The sequence below is a fragment of the Hippoglossus hippoglossus genome, chromosome 18 (assembly GCF_009819705.1).
Source record: "Hippoglossus hippoglossus isolate fHipHip1 chromosome 18, fHipHip1.pri, whole genome shotgun sequence".
Lineage (NCBI taxonomy): Eukaryota > Metazoa > Chordata > Actinopteri > Pleuronectiformes > Pleuronectidae > Hippoglossus > Hippoglossus hippoglossus.
The window spans coordinates 12,247,827-12,267,372 of record NC_047168.1 but is presented as its reverse complement, the minus strand read 5'-3'; the positions used below and the strand labels follow the sequence as shown (position 1 = coordinate 12,267,372).

The 19,546-nt window shown below is 45.4% G+C and overlaps 1 protein-coding gene across 1 annotated transcript; it reads left to right on the top strand.

The window, feature by feature from the left end:
• The first annotated feature begins 39 nt into the window (after positions 1–39).
• On the top strand, positions 40–19,163 carry acin1b (apoptotic chromatin condensation inducer 1b). The gene is made up of 17 exons (XM_034615361.1): positions 40–213; positions 1,757–1,822; positions 1,934–2,045; positions 2,522–2,589; positions 2,810–4,210; positions 4,478–4,560; positions 8,601–8,721; positions 13,610–13,655; positions 14,562–14,707; positions 14,831–14,977; positions 15,080–15,251; positions 15,420–15,565; positions 16,195–16,302; positions 16,391–16,498; positions 17,087–17,402; positions 17,572–17,669; positions 17,775–19,163. Exons 1-17 carry the CDS (start codon positions 79–81, stop codon positions 18,102–18,104), a joined length of 3,603 nt encoding a protein of 1,200 aa, XP_034471252.1. The 5' UTR covers positions 40–78; the 3' UTR covers positions 18,105–19,163.
• Positions 19,164–19,546: the final 383 nt, after the last annotated feature.

Sequence of the window (19,546 nt, the reverse complement as noted above, 5' to 3'; positions counted from 1 at the left end):
AAAGAGCCGAGCGGTGACGCCGCTGGGGTTGTGGGGGGGGGGGAGCCACCGTAGTTTCGACGAGCGGAGGGAAGCAAAATGGCGGACGACGATATTACGCTCGACGGGAAACCTCTACAGTCGCTGCGAGTGGCGGACCTGAAAGCCGCGCTGGAGCAGAGAAACCTGCCCAAGAGCGGCCAGAAGAACGCGCTGGTCAAGCGGCTGAAGGGGGTGAGTCCTCCCCGGCGCGGCGCTCGAGTCTGGCTAAGTTCAGCAGGAGCAGACACACGGAGGAGGAGGAGGGGGGGTGGTGGACGTTAGAGGCCGTGTGTGTGGACCGGGAAGCGGGAACACACGAACCGTCTCTCGCCGCTGAAACCGCTTTTAAACCGGGTTATTCTGTAACGGGCGGGCGGGAAGAAACCGTCCGCCATTACGGCTCCCGAGCTAATCCACAGTAACTCCCAGTGCATCGTGTCTCCGCCGAAGTGTGCACCTGTCAAGTCGAGGCCTAGTGTACTGTACATGGCCGCGCCCGCGCTTTGTGTGTGTGTGTGTTGGGAGCGACGGGTGCGCGCCTGGCGATGTAAACACGCAACAGCGACTCATTCGCGTTATTTACTTCCTAGTGTTGTTGTTGTGGTTGTGGTTGTTGTTTTGCTGCTGCAGACTTTGAGTTCACAAACAACCACAGGTTTCAGGGCCGGAGCGAGGATTTAAGAAACACTTGGGTCCGGGCACTCAAGCGCCCCCTGTCACTGAAAAGCCTCCTGCACGCCATGTTTATGTAAACACGACACTTGGTTAAATATACACACACCAGTCCATGTATAGGAAGCTCCAGTGGGTAAATAATAACACATTTAATCTTAAAAGTGTTCACTCATTGGTTTAAAAGTTGTTAGAGTAGATGGTGGATTAGCATGCAACAGTGTCAGGGAGGGCAATAAAACCATATCAGTTATTATTGCAATATCAATAAAGTATTGCAATAGCCAATAGGAGCGATCTATGTTCAAAACATCTTGTAAGCATGTTATATCAACGCTGCGTCACATAATTATATGGTTGAACCACATGTAATACTTACTGTAATAACAGTGTTGTAGTTATCAGTTATCAGTTATCAGTTTCAATACAGCATTACAATAGTGATTAGGAGCAATGAGGGAGTTTGTTTACAACCGATTCCGGGTTTAAAACATCTTATTAGCATGTTATATCAACTCTGCGTCACATATTTATTTATTAAATTGTGATAAAGTGATTCACGGTGAGGAATTGAGGTTAACATCAATGAAACCAATCAAATGTGTCCGAGCCATAGCTTCGAAAAAACAGCCAGATATTTAGTAGTTTAACTGATACAACAACAACACAACCAGGCTATCGCTAGTGTGTAAATAACGAGGGCACAGGAGGCCCATCACACACATGCTGTTTGATATAACTGTGGAAATAGAGCAGTATTTCATTATATTGTGCAAAGTCACAGCCAGGATTGATCGTAATTAAATTAGAGTTACTTTTAATGTTGTGATTAATAAAAGTACAGCAGTTAATTTACATAGGATTTTGGTAGAATACTCGAGCTCAAAATTGTGCTTTATGGATTGAAATAGTGACCAGAACTGTAAATCCCTGAGTTAGAGTGTGTCCATAGAACTTTGCTGCAGCTCTCTCCCTTACACTGAAGTATGTGGTTTAATTTTGCTTTTGAATTTGTGTTATAATATCATGTAGTATACTTATTCCTCTTACTCATCCCTGGCAGGCTCTGATGCTGGAAAACCTACAGAGGTCATCCTCCTCCCACAGTGGGCTGCAGCCCAACTCTCAGGTAGGTGGAGCTTATCAAAGATGGGCTTGCTTGCTTATCCTCAGACAACGCGTGTGATTTCTGAGACCTTATTTCCAAGTGTTGAGTTTTGTGTGTGTTTCTTTGTCATAGATAGGGGAGGAGATGTGCCAGAACAGCTTCATTAAACAGTACCTGGCCAAACAGCAGGAGCTCCTTCGCCAGAGACTTGAGAGAGAGGCCCAGCAGGAGGAAGACGCCGACGGTACAACATGACACACAATCAGAAATCAGACAATAAACACAGTCTGTGCTGTGTGAACGACATATGAATGGATAAACACACTCATAGACACATAACAGCTAGTTCCCATATTAGAACAGTCAATAAATGTTTTTGGAAGAATCACACATCACACAAGAAATATGAATAAAGGATTCCCTCGTCATGCACATATAACTCAATGTAACATAGATGTAGGCATATTACTCAGCCGCTTTTGACATTCAGGTTTTTTTTAATCATCGGAAAAAGAGAACAGGAGAAGGTCAAATTATGTTAGATATCAAACAACCCACACCATCTCTGTGTGGACGGAAACGTTAGGGAAATGGATCTGTCCATTTTTGGCTGATTGAAAAGTTGCCCTTGTTTAGGATCCAAACGTTTGTGTCTCATGAATTTTAATCCGAACTTTGGTGCTGACACTTAAGCCCTGCCTTGTTTCCCCTCGCTTACAGAAAGCCCAGCAGTGCCAGAGGAGGATGAAGAGCACTCGGAAGACAATGACTGCTATGTCTCTGACAAGGTCAGTAACGTCCACACACTGAATAATCAAACGAGCAAAACTAAAGATTCAGGGCACACCAATGCTGTGAGAAATCTTTTTTCCTCTTATGCCTATCAATATTCTACATCTCATGCCAAAATGTTGCTGGTGCTTTTACACATTAGGTATTTTAAACTGTTATCTATGATCTTAGTAGTGCTGGAACCATCATGAAATCTTGTGATTATTTGTCCCCCAGCCGCACCGCCCCGTACCCTCCCAGTCCAATCTGACCAGAGCAGAGGAGAGAGGAGGAGGAGCGTCTGTGATGGGTCATGGGATGATGGCATACAACCCTGACATGGGCCCCAGTCCCACCCTTCACCACCATGAGCCCCCTGAAGCTGCAGGAGCGAGGATGCAGCGAGCCATGGGGCACAAGGAACCCCCAGCCCCCTCTCCTCCTCGTGCTGTAGCCTCCCTGTCAGTGCGCGTCCTGGGTAAGCCAGACCGCCAGGGGCTGCCCCCTGCCGTGCCCCGAGCCCAGGAGAAGGAGGGAACTGCCCCGAGTGAACCAGGGTCAGCTCATCCTGTCCTCCACCTGAGCCGGTCTGCTGGAGTAGCGACGGGAAGCAATGTCATTATGGATAGTGACGATGATGACGGTGATGATGAGTGTGAGGATGATGAGGATTGGGGGCCTGGTCCTGGCAAAGCACGAAAGGCTAACAGAGTCCCTCCTCAGCCACAGCAGATGCCCCCCAGTGTCCCTTTGGCAGGCGCAAGGTCCAAGCGCAAGCTTCAACCTCCGCAGCACATCCCACCACCACAGGTACACCACACCCCCATGCAGCTGCGCCACCCCACGCCTCCTCCCTCTCCACCCCCAGACCTGTTTCCCCTCCCTGACACACCCAAGCAGAGTCCACCAGACGCAGAGAACCAGGAGGGAGAGGGTTCTCAGCCTGCACCAAGGGTGGATTCTGTCCCACCTCCTACCTTGCAGAGGCAAGACTCTGACTCCAGCTCTCGCTCCAGCAGCCCTGACCCCCCTGTGAAGTGTAGGCCCGGACCCCTTTCTCTGCTTGTGCACAAGATGGAGTCAGAGGGAGCTTTCCGTGCATCTACAGAGATGTCAGAAGATGCAGCTCATTCCACTGCTGGGTCTTCCAGTGAGTCACCCCTGCAAAAACTGGAGAGAAAGAGGCAACAAGAGACCAGAGAGATGGAGGAGGAGAGGCACCTGAAAAAAGAGAAGGAGAGAGAGCGACAGCTGGAGCAGGAGAGGGAGAGAACTAAGGCACAAGAACAGGAGAGAGAGAAGAAACGCCTGGAAGGAGAGAAGGAAAAGGAGAGAAAACGACTGGAAGAAGAGGAGAAACGGCATCAGAAAGAGGAGCGAGAAAAAGAGAGAAAACGTCAGGAAGAGGAAAAAGAAAAAGAGAGAAAACACCAGGAAGATGAGAAGAGACGAGAGGAGAAGCGGCTAAAGGAAGAGCAGGAGAAGAGACAGCAGACAGCCAAGAAAGCGTGGGTGGTCGTAACTGAGCCGCAAGATTCAGGTTCCTCGTCTGATTCCGACTCCAAATCAGACTCGTCTTCACGTTCTTCACAATCCTCCTCCTCCAGGGATAAATCCTCCCCTGCCAGGCCACTGAAGGTCAGTTATGGACTAGAGCATTGATAGATATTCATAAGGTTTAGTAATAATGAACACTATCTCATGTTTGATCATATTTCAAATCATGTTTATCCCAAATTATTGGAGAAATTTCCAGTATTTTATTCCTTTCAATCTCCTCACATTATTTCAGCCATGTGGTGTTTTATTTTTGAAGAAAACGTGTTCTTCATGGCTGATATTAACATGCATTTAAAATCCAATTGCTAGTTGTATTTCATTGTTCTGTCTTAAATGATTTCACAGAAGGTAAAACCAGGACAAGAAGCAGAGGAAGAAAAAAATACCAACCTGAGTAAGGAGGTGGAGAAACGACACCTTTCCAAAAGGTCAGTAACAGTCATTAAAATGGAGAGAACCTTAATAACAAGTGTCGTTGAGTCCTCGTAATATTTGAGGATGAAGTTGAAGTCACACCAGCACAATGAACCATTATTATAAATATGCACACACCTCCCTCTTGCTTTTTCTATATGTTTTACTGTGTTTACTGTGCATGCTATTGATTCTATTCTCTCTAAAGGCCTTTGTCCCTCTGAAACTAAAGTATATCCCTCTTAAACTTTACTTTGTAGGCAATTTTCTGTCCCAGCTGCCTTTTTATTAATTATTATTATTTCTTTTAAGTTAAGTTTTGCTCCTGAGTGAAGGCTGTGGTTTAAACTCTTCTTTATGAGCAGAAATAACACTTGATAAACAGCCAAACATTTTACAAATCTGAGGTTACACTTCCTCACTGTCCTCGATATATACTGAACCTTTGTTACATTGATGAAAATAACATTGCGGCTATTATTTTGTATTGTTTTACATCCCATCCATACGAACTAATGTGAGCCATTAGAGGAAAAGGTGTTTGTCATGTCATTGTCACTAGATAGAAGTTTTTGTAGAATCACATGAAATATTTACTACGACAACAGAGAGGACCGCGTCTACACTGAAGTCGAATAAACTCGGTTGGGTCGGAGCTTCATCGGTTTCTCCTTAACTATTAAGTTATATTCAGCTTTGTTTCTTGGCTATTGCTTGGACCAATTTGATTTGTTACGTGAATGGCTGCTTTAATTATCCGTTGAGTATATTTTGTGAGCATGGACAGGCATGGGGAATCTAAACATGTGACACAGAGTCGATAACATGCTTACAAGATGTTTTAAACGGGTTGGTTGTAAACACACTCTCTCATCGCCCCTCATGGCCATTTGTTATACTATACTGTATACTGCAATGATTACTTATATCCTTTATTGTCCAGCTCTACATTATTGCATGCTGTTTTCACAATCCACTATCAATGATTCCCTGGTTCTACTTTTAGACCAGTTTTTAAATAAACAAGGGAATAAATGAGTCATTATTTCCCCAAAAGACAAGTTTTTCTCTCAGAGGAGACACTTATGTTATCTAGATTGGAGTCATGGTAGAATCACTTGTAACATTTACCATAACAACAGACGGCACCTTGTCTCCACTTAAGTTGAATGAACTGGGTTATGTTGTAGTTTTGTCTATTTCTCTTTAAATATTAAGTTGTATTTGTTTCCCTGGACAAATTGGACCGGTCAGATAAACTCTTGCCTTAATTTCCGGCTGTGTATAATTTGTCAGAGTGGACAGACGTTGGAAACATGTGTCACAGACTTGATAACATGCTTACAAGATGTTTTAAACATGGCTCAGCTGTAAACACATTCTCATAGCTCCTAATTATAGCAGGTTGTATTTCTTGTCAGGCATTTGCGCAGATGCCACAACCGACTTTACTGCTGCTGCTGTTCCTCCATCGCCTTCCCCTGTTGAAATTTTCCTCCAATTCTGATTAAATGCCGAGAGAACGATTATCTTTGCGATTAAATTCTGGAATGCGCCACATTTTGAACGCCTCACCGGACTTTTACTTTGAAAAACCGCCCACCGGAAACTATTTTCTCCACTCCGGTAGACTTGACACAGGTCTGTGGAGCCAACATGGCCGCCATGCATGCACCGCATCCCTGATGCCGACGCAGTGTTCAGCTAATCAGAGGCAGACACAACCACCACCGGGTTCTAGTTGAGTTTCGAGTCCCCGTTTTCAACCGACCTCAAACCGGAAGACGCGCTTCTCGCTGCTGGGGTGTCGGTTTTTACACCCGGGGTTTCCTGTCGAGGCATCATGCTGTCCGAAGGCAACAAAAACGGGTAAGAGAACCAACCTGCGACCCCCAGATTTTCTGGTATTCATCCAGAATTAAATGATCCGGTCCCATCTTGTGGATCGAGACCGCCTCTGTGTGACCACTTAGCTCCGCTCAGCAGCTCCTCGGTGCCTGTTCGATTCCATTAGTCCTCACCGGCCTGGTGTTCCATGCTCGTCCATGTGAGGAGCACCGGGGGTGGGGACGTCGTGAGTCTTTTGTTGGGTGAAGGAGCAGGAAGATGTGCTTTTCAGGGGAGGGGGGTCGGTCCCTGTGATCACAGCCCAGAATAGCGTTTCGATGAAGAAACACACCGATGAATAAATGATGGGTTTCATAGTGTTGGGGGGGGAGAAGCGTGGGGGCAGTGATTTTTCTTTCCCCTGACCTTAACACTGAGTCATGCCAGGTAGCCTCCAAGAGGAGCTTTCTTATTCTGAACTGAGGATCCACTGCATCTCGTCCCCCCCACCAAGGCTCACCCAGCGCGGCCACACTGGGCTGCATCTTGCCGTGGAGCCCGCATAGGACCTGTGTTTTGTATTTTTGGATCCGTGTGTGTGTGTGTGGCTGTAGCTGCTAATGGTCTCACTGTTGTCGAGGGAGATCATTAAAGCAGACATCTGTTCGCTGTACAATCGGTGTGAATGGGCCCTGATGGTGTGATATCATTCTCCCAGCTGGCATCAGTGCGCTCACCCCTCATTCACTGGGAGCCGATTACACGTGTGATCTGATCAGTGACAAGAGTTTTGAGAGTTTATCTTCTTGATTTCAGCCATTCTGTTGATCTGCAGTGATTCTGAATCGATGCTGCAGGTCACACTAAACTTACGGTCACTTTATGTCAATTCTTTTTGTGAAGTAACATTTATTTTACGGTGCATCTAACAGATGGTGGTATTGTTCCGCCGGTTGAAGCTGTGCGTTAGCAGGCATCTTCATTTCAACCTGTAGGTATATGAATGTAAAGCTCTAGAACGCATCTATACAGAAATGCGTTTACTCACACATTGTGTTTTTACTGCGCTCATTACATCACCTTGGCCTGGCCTCCCCTGCTCTCCTGATCCTAAGGGGTTATATTTCTCGTAGACATCTGTCTCCCTTTATAGCCGGCACAGGTGTGCCCCTGGTCTCGCCAAAGACTCAAGCACACACACAGGCGCTGATATCCACACCCAGGGCAGAAAACAATTGGTGTCAAGGAAGGGGAAATGCTGCCCTCCTGCATTCGCTTGTTCCTAACTCACAAAAGACAAAGCTCATTGCCGTGATTGATATCAATGCTGGAATTCACTATCAATACCAACCATTTACATGTTTGATAAATGGATTATTTACCTCAGTCAAATGTACAATGCAAAGAGCCATACGATGAATCAAAGAGGTGAACGTGTGCTCCGTGATGGAGAGGAGGATGTGATCCTCCCACCTGCAGGGTGATGCGGAGGAGGCTTTTGATAACGCTGGCAGGGGAAGTTGAGGGGGTAGCTAAAAATATCATGATCTTGTATTTGCTCTGTTATAGATGACGGCAATAAAATATGAAGAAGGGGTTTGGCTGCGTGAGCTCTGAGCCGTATTCAGACATGACCTCTGGGTAAAGTCCCGAGAATTGCCTAAGTAGTTTACCCAGAGTTTGCCTTTCGCACAAGCACATCGCACCCGGGGGTTTTCTGCACAGACGCGTTCACTACAGCTTAAAATCTTCCGCGGGGATCGTCTGCTGGAGTTCTGCAGACTTTATCCGCCTGGCCTCCTGGTATAAAGCCGTAAACTGCGGAGCGAGATTTGTTTCTCTAATGACCCACTGAGAATCAGATGAAGACCTCAAGCATTGAGTGAGCTATGTGTGTCCTGGACGATGAGTTAGTTTGAGGTGTGTTTGTGACCCTGGGTGTCAGTTAGCTGGTGAGTTATTTATAGCTTGACCCAGATCACTGGCCTCCAGCACCCTTCCTCTGACTGCTCCAGTGTTTTCCTTGGTCTTGTCCTACACATCGTTTTGTGTCCCTTCACACTAATCGTCACATCACCCAGTCTCCAGAGCTGAGCTCGAACACCACCATGTCTGGATTGCAGTCCCAATGATTATCAATGGGGAGCCCTATTGAGAGTTGCTGAGATCATACTGTCTCACCGATCAGTCCCAAGTGACAACAAATGTCTTTTTTTTATTCCTGCAGGGAGGTGTCGGAGCCTAGTGCAGCCGCCGTGACAGAGGTGGAACCAGACTCTGAGAGTTCCATGGCCGATCAGCCGGCGTCCGGCGCTGAGCCGGAGAGCAGCGAGAACCGCCTGGAGGAGGTAAGGTCACTGAGGGTGGGGCTGCCTTGGTCTTTGTTCTGTCTCCCACTAACCGGCATCCTCATTCACATACAAGCATGTGTAGCTTAGAGGATGACTCAAAACCAACACAACTCCAATGTTTTCATTCATGCTTTTTTGCCCCTGTGGGGATTTCTACATCCTTTTCTCAACATATAATTCACATAGACGATTGTACAACTGATCATCAGTGAACAAACAGTGGCTGAGTTGGAGTTGGGTCCCGAAGTAAACAGGAATGAACTAAACCTTTCATTTGTGTTTTAATGCAACTAATGTTTCATAACTACCACATGAATTTTGATGATCTCTCACACACGTCCATTATCTGGCTCAGCCTCTTAGAGGGATGTTAAGTGCTGATGCTGCTAGAATACAAGTAATGATGTTAATAGAGTGTTAAATTAGATGTTAGTGCATGTTCCTCACCCTACAGTTCCTGTTTGTGTTCGGAGGCACTGAGAGAAAACATTAAACCCCAGCGCCCTGACGCACCAGGTCAATTATCAATTGCTGTTAATCGTCTGTGGGCGAGTACGGCTCTTAGTTTTTATGGAGCATCCTGCACAATTGGCAAAGCATTGAACCGGTGGCAGAGATAGCTGGTGAAACAAATGGTTTCTCTTTATCTTCTTGCCTCTGCCTTTTTCTTTTAGTGACAATACCAGCATTTTCACAATGGATATGGTCCCATTTCTATTTCATTCCTTATTTAATACAATAGTTTTATAATATTTGAATTAGATTAGCAGCAGATTATTTGTAGTAGAAGTATTTGATTCATGTCCGACTGCCGAAATTAATTCATTAAATAGTACTACTGACTTAATTTTCCCCTCATGCTGGAGTGCACGTGTCGCCAACCTTCAGCTTTTGTCTTTGTACGCTACTAAAATAAGTCTTTTGTTGTGTCAGGGTCTTGGAGTCAGAACAGGGTATTGCATTTTATGCTATCCCATGCAGTTTCCCTTATTTAAATAAAAAACACTATGAATTTTTACTTCCGTTTACACATTTACAACCGGATTATACCACAGATCTTTTTTGTTAGCAACATAAGACTCTCACAGGCTCATTACATTGCATGTTATCTAGATTACCTCAAATAATAACCTCTATGCTATCGAAAGTTATCAGGCATGTGTCCTTTTACCGTGTGTGTGGTTTTGATTTCTCCCTTGAGTTTGCACGAGTAATGGACCCTGACAGTGTGTGTAGAGATGCATCAGGGCTTGTTTCTGCTGTTTCTTTCACCCTCTCTTCATACTCCCTGCTCTCTCGCTTCCTCCTTTCACGCTGCCTTTCTCTCTTTAACTCAGTGTCTCTCTTTCCCTATTTGCCCCCTTTACTTTCCATCTTTGCCTTTATATCCCATCATGATCGCCTCTCTCTCACTATATATATTTATGGTGTGATTGCTGTTTAAAACCCCATTGATTGCTTTGTTATGAAGGTTCCCATGCCTCTTCCATTGCCCCTAATGGTACCTGCTGCGTACTACTACTACTACCACCACCACCACCACCACCAACACCTCCTCCACTCCTCCTACTCCTCCTACAACTCCTGTCCCGCTATGCCCAAGTGCGTCGCTGGTACCTGAATTAGGCCCAGAGTCTGCAACCGTATGGCACTGAGTAAAACCTGAGCCTGCAAGGCCTCCCCCGTAGCCCTCCAGTGATGCGCTGAGCCAGCAGGAACTGCATCTTGCATCCCATCACCACCGACAGCAGCGGCAGCCATGGTAACTGCAGCAGCACGCAGTCGCCATGGTAACCCAGCCTCGAGGGCTGGGAGCCTGCTCGTTGATCTGAACCGCACTGGACTGTACTGCGCTGTGTGGCGGTGATGAATGATGGGATAGGGGAAGGGGAGTGTGATTTAACGCTCTGCATCGCCTCCCGCTCTCCCCGACTCTCCCATTTGGAAGATGAGCACATGAGTCTCCGAGTGTCATCCTCCAACATCCGTGCTGCTGTCCTCCAAAAGCCAGATGCAGCACTGATGAAAGACAAAATTCTTCTGCACTCCAGTGTCATTTTCACTTCTACCTCCAATCCCACACTGCCCTCTGCTTGCAGGGTTGAGTAATGACTTTGGACTGAGATCTGCTGTAATAACCCAAACTGTGACCAGAGCAGTTATATGAGCACTATTTGGGGTTTAAGCTTTAAAGCACATTCCATCTGCTTGGAAGATTTGTTCATGGGACTTTACATCGAAAACCTTCTGGATAAGACCTGTATCTGTGGATGAAATATGATTATGTGCACTCTCAAATATCTGGAACAGTGTTTTTGCTCCAGCATGGAAGGCTAGCAGTTGCTCTCTAACCAGCCTTTTAAAGGGGGACATTCATTATTCAGCTGTGCAAGTGAAATCCTGTCAACAAGCTGGATGTGATAATCACAAGAGAACTGTTCCCCTGGACTCAGGAGCACCAGAGACATTCAAAGGACATAATATCAAGGACAAGTTAATGGACTAATCGTGCACTGTGGCGTATTGTGGGTGCACGGTGCCATTGATTATCCACACGTGGCCCAAGAGTGCTGGGCATGTACACATGAAGTCCTCTGCAGCCACACTGTCAGTGACTCAGTGGCCTTTTCTCCAGGAAACCAAGATTCGCTGCCACCGCTGTGGACCTGGCAGACGGACAACTGCAGTTGCTGCTGTTATTTATAAAAATCCATCTCTTCATCACATCCACAACCTGGCCCTTGCATCTCAAGTGACTTCCCAATGATTTAGAGGCAATCAAACCAGAGATGCATTAAGCCTTCGTCTTTTCACAATTTTTCTGGATTGTAATTTTCCAAAGCCAAAAGCTCCTGGATTGTTTTTCCTTTTTATTTCCATCAAAAGACTTAAGACTTGTTCCTGTGCTGTCAACTTGCAAAACAAACGCAAGGACTCTTCAACTGACTTTCAGGCAATCCAAAACTCTAATGAACTTTTCGAACACCAACTCAAATCTTTTGGACAACACACAAACTCCTCGCAAGACAAGTTTTTATCGTTTTGACATTTCCGATACACTCAAATGTCAGAAAGACTTTCAGGACCGTACATCGGAGAAGATGGACACCTTTAACTATAAATTCAAGCCAGCGGATTTATTCCCGATGCACCTCACAGATCATGGACTCCAACAAAGTATACCTCGCCCCGACCCTCATCAGAATCCATCATGAGACAATTTGAAACTCCCGGCTTCCCAAAAGACTGTAACACGACAAAAGTTCTCCCCAGCCCCATTCAAGAAAAAAAGTCCCATCCAGTGATAAGTTCCTGCCTGGTGGCAAATCTGCACACTCAAATCGAGTACCGCCCTCACTCCTCTGCCTTCTCTGATTGGATCCTTGTTGCCTAGATACAGTACACACTGTCGTGCGGTTGGGCCATAGTCAAGCCAGTAAGGAATCAGGTGTCAAATGGTTTAATTGAAATGATAAACTGTAAATCTATCTTATCTTTTTTTGTAAATCAGAGGAGTGAATTATTTTCCTCTTTGTAATTTTAGTATAAAATTTGAACCGACACATGTACTGCCGTTTGAATTTGGTATTTTGACACCAAGCTGAAAATGCTCATCATGCATTTGAACACTGTGGATCCACAGTTGTCTCTTGTTTAAATACGGTTATTGGTGTATTGGTGAATGTCAACTGCAGTATAATCAGTCCTGACAGATCTTTGAGTCTTCAACACTCCTCCTCTCCACCTCTGTTCACAGATGTCAGTTCATATTTAAAGTTTCATATTTAATGATGCTACAGATACTCGGGATTCATGTGCTACCATCACACAGGTTAGAAATTATTATTATTATGCTGGGAGAGCTGCCTCATACTTAGTTCACCCTTCCTTTGTTCTTCTGAACCACATTACAGCTCCCAGATAATTACAGGAGCTGGCTTTGAAAAGGAAAATTAATGAGTAGCAGGTTAAATATTATTATGATTTAACATTAAACGTAGGGTTGGTAATTTGTTTCTGAAACGTATTCTATCTTATTTGTTGAAATCCTCTTCACATCCTGATAACCATCAACGTGTGGTTTGCGGACGTAGCTCTGATGAGAGGGTCGATGGGAGGGGGGGATGTATCAGTTGCTTTTCCAGGATTACCAATCCTAACTTAAACTATTTAGCACTGATTTAGTTGTTACTTTCTGGACTCGGGGCTAGGGTTTGTATCACCTAGTCCTAAAAGGGAACTGAAATGTATCTCTGGATACTGGATAGGACTGTATCACAGATTGGGGCTCATATCATTCCTGGTTTTCGTCAAAGAAAATCAGATAGAGGCACGACAGACAGGTTTAACATCAGTACCAGCCACAGTAGTGTGGAGATCACCCCCCCCCCCCCCCCCCACCTCGAGAGAAAGTACACCCAGCCAGTCTTGTAAAGTGACAGCATCAAATCAAACACAGACACTGTGCTTCGTCTTTTCTTTTCTCAGAGTAGTCTGATGGACACTGTAATGTAATATCATGCTGTATTGAGATATGATCCAGTTTACACACACAGCCCTTAATGCACATCATGGACTCACTCACACACACACTCACACACACACACACCAGGGGAGCAGTGTATAGATTTATCTCTGTGTCTGTGAGCAGAGGTGGAAGGCAGAAATGTGTCTGAAGTCTCACTATCGACCAAACCATCTTCTTCTTAATGTGGCACAATTGGAGCCTCCAGGTCTCTGTTACTTTAACTCCCCCCGCACCCTCTCCTCCACTTGTCCTGTTTCACCTCCTCTCTGTTGATGCCTGGTCTGGACTCTGGTTCTCATCTCGCCCCGCACCCCTGGGGTTTCTGTATGTTCTCTCTCTGTCTCTCTCTCCTCCCAGAGCACAACTCCTAAGGCTTTCGCTGCCCGGAAGATATCCTTGACCAGTGAGTATACCACTTACATGTCCCCCCGCCCCCCTCCCCTGACTCCTGGATCATTCGTCCCACATGAGGACTGGGAAAGAAACAAGAATGAAAAAGAAAATACCAGACTCCTAGAATTTAAAACCCCTTTTCTCTCCTATGGTTTTCAGCTGTAAATTACTGTAAATGATTCAAGCTTTTGGGAACATTAGCGCATGTGACTGTCATGCTGAAAGTGTAGGCGTTCTGTCTAGACCTGCAGTGTTGGTTTTATTTTATTATAGAAATAATTTGATTTACAGAGTTGGTATGAATTTCTTTTCAACATGTTTCCCTGTTATTACTCAAACTAAAGTCTTCACTTAGTCGGCAAATGCAAATTTCGTTAGTGGAAGCTACAATACATCTTATTTTCACTGTGTGAATTACATGTTAAAGCACAATAGCTAATTTCTACCAGTTTTATTGATAATTGTGTCAAATCTGTTTGCATCACATCCATACTACATTGCTCCTGCTGAGTTTTCAGCAGCGTTTCTGTTTTAGACGCTCGAAAACTCCAGAGTCGTGTCAACAACAGTTTTGCCTTTTAAACTGTACTTAAAACGAAGTAGTGGATGGAGCCTCTGTTCCCTTGTCCTATGCTATTTATCTACTGCTCGATTCCTAGTATTTAAGCTACATACTCTACTTCCCATAATATGAAATCAAATTATTTGTCTGAATTCCATTTGTAAACTCTTTAGCCTTAAATGAGTAACTGTTACCCTCAGAAAAACTAGTAAGCTTTAAATAATGAAAGTTATTTCTCATATGCTTTGAGCTTGCAGTGACTTGACATTCAAGTTCCCTTCAGTGTGTTTTCTCTCTGTCTCTCTCTCTTTCTTCTCTTCTCTGTGATAAACTACCTCTTTTTGACTCCTGCAGGCAGTAAGACGTCTCCAGCCACCGCAGATGGAGGAGCAGGAGAATCTGAGACGGCGACGGCAGCAGGAAGGAAGAGGCGCTGGGGCTCCAGCACAGCAGTCACTGCTAAGAAGCCATCCATCAGCATCACCACCGACTCACTGAAGGTACTGATAGAAGACTAACATCCTGAAATCCTTATAATTTCCACTCAGATTTGTATTGATGTCTTGAGACCCGCCAGTGAACTTTCCCTCCAATCTTCTCGTGTCTGTGTCTCTGTGCTTCAGTCTTTGATCCCGGACATTAAAGTGAACCAGGAGGCTGTCGTGGAGCTTCACCCAGAGGAGCTGCAAATGTCAGGGGACGAGGAGAACCTGGACAACAGCCACAGTGACCAGGACAAAGGACTGAAGATCAGACGCACCGTCACACAGGTACAGAAAGTTATATCAGTGCGTTGTCCAATTTTAAGAACAAGTTATCAGTGTGTTTTGAACTGTCACATGACTGTTTTTCTACCTGTAATTCCTCTCCAGGTCGTCCCAGGTGACAGTCAGGAAAATGGCCAGACAAATGAAGAGGAAGAGGTGGAGAAACCGGAGAAGGAAAAACCGCGCAGGACTTCCAGAGACAAAAGGAAGAACAGTCTCTCTGAGGAAGCAGCAGAATCACAGACATCCGTCAATCTTGACGTCGAGGCAAAGAAAGGTAAAGTGACTCGCTGTAAAGTTTGTGGGCTTTGAACTGCTGTAAATTGTTGGGTATAAATCTCTTTGCTGCTTCTGTCTTCTCATCATCCCTCAGGCATCTCTCCCTCTCTTCTTGATTACACACATTCCTGTTTTTTAAAGTCCCTCTCTCTCTTCCTTCCCTCAGTTACTCCCAGCGACAGTCTGGTGCGTCGCTCCATCAGTCAGCAGAAGTCCGGCGTGTCCATCACCATCGACGACCCCGTCCGCGCAGCTCGGCAGCCCTCGCCACCTCGAGGCAAAATCTCAAATATCATCCATGTGACCAACCTGGTGGGTTTGAAACTCTACATCACAGTTATAAGACACAAATACAGCCCAGTGTCTCCAAGTCCAAGTTAAAATTTAATCCCATAAAAAGATCCTGTTATATTTTTGTGTCTTAACTGAACTGCAGCCTGGAACTTTCCCCACAAACTCAAATTATGTGGTTGTTCGGGAAAAAAAAATCAAGCTTTTCCAAATCCACCGTACACATTTTTCGTGAATGAGGCGTATTGTGTTGATGCCAGTGGAAACCATATCACCATCATACCCATAATTAGAGTCAGGAGCGCTTAACCAGGTATTATGGCTGTAGTCAAGCATCACTTTAAGTTGGGGGCACAGTGCGTGACTAAACAGATGATGGCAAGACAAGACATTACACATTTAATGACTGGTATTTGCACATATTTGTATCCGTGCCATAGAAGCAGGACTTTAAAGCGACACATGGATCAAAGTATAACGCATTTCTTTTGCCACCCAGCCTCTAATAAAACAGAATCCAAACAAACAAGACAGACAGATCAAAGCTAGTGAGACTGTAAAGATCATCACCATTGTGTTCTTAACTCATTTGAAATATCGGCCTCTCACTGTCTTCGGTAACTGACTGGTTTTCTCTCCTCTTCCTGAAGGTGCGCCCCTTCACCCTGGGTCAGCTGAAGGAGCTGCTGAGCCAGACCGGCACCTTGGTGGAAGACGGCTTCTGGATCGACAAGATCAAGTCTCACTGCTTTGTCACTGTGAGCATGAACATTTTCACTTCTCTGTGTTTACATCCACCTGTGTAAAGATGTATTTAACCTTTTCCCTCTCCTCGTGTGTCTGTAGTACACCACCGCAGAGGAGGCCGTCTCCACCAGATCTGCCATCCACGGGGTCAAATGGCCTTCAAGCAATCCCAAGGTCCTCAGCGTCGACTTCTGTGAGCAGGATGAGGTAATGAACACCTTCTATCTATTAAATACAGTAAATACACAGCTGCCAACCTTACAAAAGATGGTGGGAAGCATATTCCAGCTTAACTTTCTAATTTCCTTTTAAAATCCTGGTTAATTTGAACCACACAAGTTAGATTTTTAAAAATCCATTATTTATTACTTAAAATTTAATCCAGACAGTGTCTGAAAGTGTGGATGCGTCTTCTGTTGCTTTATAAAATATATATTAAAATGTTGTTGCCTTAAAGTCTGTAAAAGTGCCCCTGTATGTCCCCGGGTGATTCAGCATTTCTGTGCACCTAAGTTTGTAATGTGGAAAAGACATCTATTGCTTTCCAAAGTAAAAGGTACAAGGAGTAAAATATTAACAGGTTTCTTTTTTGAGCCATTTTAGATGAGCGTCTTCACACTGTGCTAAAAGATCACATAACATCTGCATCATACACCGCAAATCTTCAAAACGCTGCTCGACCTCTGATGACGCATTATACCTGAATAATAGTGGCATCGGATTATTAATACATCTGTTTGTAAAATTGTGCATCTCCACACAATCTGACATTTGTCTCTGTGTGTCTATCCGCAGCTGGACTTTCACAAAGGCGTCCTGAAACCCGACAAAGAGGAGGACCACGTTCCCCCACCAAGCGCCCCTCAGAACCGGCTGCCCCCACTGATGCCCGAGCGGGAGCGGGGAGTCGCTGGAGTGCGCGACCTATGGGCTGAACGGCAAAGAGAGATGGAGCGCCGGGAGCGGGCCCGTGGCGAGCGGGAATGGGACCGGGACAAGGTCCGGGAATTCGCAAGACCGGGGGAGGACGGCCGCCGATCCCGATCCAGAGAGAGAGAGCGCAGGAGGAAGGAGAGGGCGAAGAGCAAGGACAAGAAGTCAGATAAGAAAGGTAAGAGAACAAGGAGGAAACGGGAAAATAATGGTTGCTAGTGGGATTGTCCATTTTATACATTAGTAACATTTCATCTGTCATTTCTGTGGTGATTTGGTTGATACTGTTCAGCATCAACCAAAGTGTCTACACCAGAAAATTCACCCGTTTGTTTCCTCACTAACAGAAAAGGGAGATGAGCCTCCGGCCAAACTTCTAGACGACTTGTTCCTCAAGACCAAAGCGGCTCCATGTATATACTGGCTTCCCCTGACAGACGATCAGGTGGGTTCGACACACAGATGTGTTTTCAGTCGTACAACGTTATAACCCGAGAGTCTCGAGATTTCACCTGTACCCAGAAACATAATCGTATTTTGTGTCCACCAGGCGACACAAAGGATTCTGGACCGCAAGGAGCGGCAAAAGGAGCGCGAGCGGCGGTGCAAGCAACAGCAAGAGGATGAGGACAAGAAGCGGGAAGAGGAGAGGAAGGAGAGGCTGAAGGCTCGCGAGAAGGAAGGTGGCAGCGGCGGCGTGACGGTTAGCGGCGGAGTGGCCGCGAGAGGAGCCGACGGAGACCGAGAGAGGGACCGCGGCCGAGACAGAGAGCCGGACAAGAGGAGGGACAGCGGTCAGCGGCCCAATCGACCTTCAGCCAGCACTGGCAGTGGCAGACGGTCTCGTAGCCGTAGCAACCCTAGGGATAGACGCCGCTGATTGGTGGGAAAGCTGAAGATTGAGGGAGAGAGAGGGGGAAGTAGTGTTGCGGAGGACACAGCAGACAGGAAGTCTTGGGAAGGAAGTGTTTCCACTTGGTGAATCATTTGTCTCGCCTCAAATTCAGGACTTGTGTCTGCTCCTCGCCACCTGCACCCGCCGTGCTTTAATTCATCCACTTCGACGCCAGCGTTGTCTTCCAAACACTTCTGCCATGTCCCCGTCTCCTTAACGTCAGTTCTCACCAAATGTCGCTCACATGTTCGGTTTGTAGTGAAGTATCGGTCCGTCTCGCTCCTTTCTCCCTCAGTCTTTTCTCCGTCTGTCTATTAGGAGCGAAAATTCAGTCTTCATCCCGTAGAGAGCGGCAGCGTTCCTCCTCCTCCTCCTCCTCGCCTCCGTGTAGTGCTGTTCATTTTCCTCCGCCAAAGAAAAGAAGCCGGGAAGGGCGGCGGTTTCTTTGGCACGCCTCAGCATTTTGTCCCCGCTGAGGTTTGGGAGCCCGCCTCTTTATTTTAGTTCTGTGGGTGAACAGTTCCTTCCTCCTCGGAGCCCTGTAATAAAACCAGTCCAAAATAGATCCCTGACCTTCAAATGTGTTCCAGGATCAGTTTTAGCGTTACTCCTCTTTTTCTTTTCTTTTTTTATACATATACGACTAGATTTACAGGCCGTTGTCGTCGTCACCGTGAGGAAAGTTGATTTGTTTTTGTGGAAGTTTTATGCATCTTGTTTATTTTTTTTTCTGCCTTGGAGGTTTGTGTGTTTAAAAGCAGGTGACGTTTGTACGAGTGAATCTTGAGCTCCCACAGATTCCTGAAGTCTCCATAACTAACTTAGAATAAGCGATAGAAAGAGATGTGGTAGTAAATCTTGTGATGATGCGGGAGATGATGCAAAAGCCCAAGTTGATCTTAAGTGGTTGATCTACGAGGACGGGATGGATTTCTAGTGGAGGGTTATTCTGTTAATGCTACAGGACGCTGACCTTCCCTGCACTGACGTCTCCAACTACCAATCCCTCCTACCACCTTTCAATCATATATATATTTAAGAGGAGATAAAAAAAAAATAAAGTTTATCTTCTAATAGAGTAATGGTTACAATTTTAATATTTTTAATTTAGTTTTTAGTTTAAAACACTTTGATTTTGTTGCTTTTTCTCCTCCTGCAAGTGCTGAATGTACTAAGAACTTAAAAATGAATAAAATTTAAATTGGTTATCAGCTTCTCTGCCTGGATGTTTTTTCACCCATTTCTCACATTGAGCGTTTTTTAATCTTTTCTCTTATCGGTGAAAGATGAGTCGGGTGGGGGGGTTGTTAAGTGCAAAGGAAAAGCTTGAAAATTGTCTAACTTGTCAGACAATAGTGAAAATATTTTTAGGAATTTCCAATTGCTTATGTCAACTTGACCAGATGTGATTAAACAGCAGCAAATCT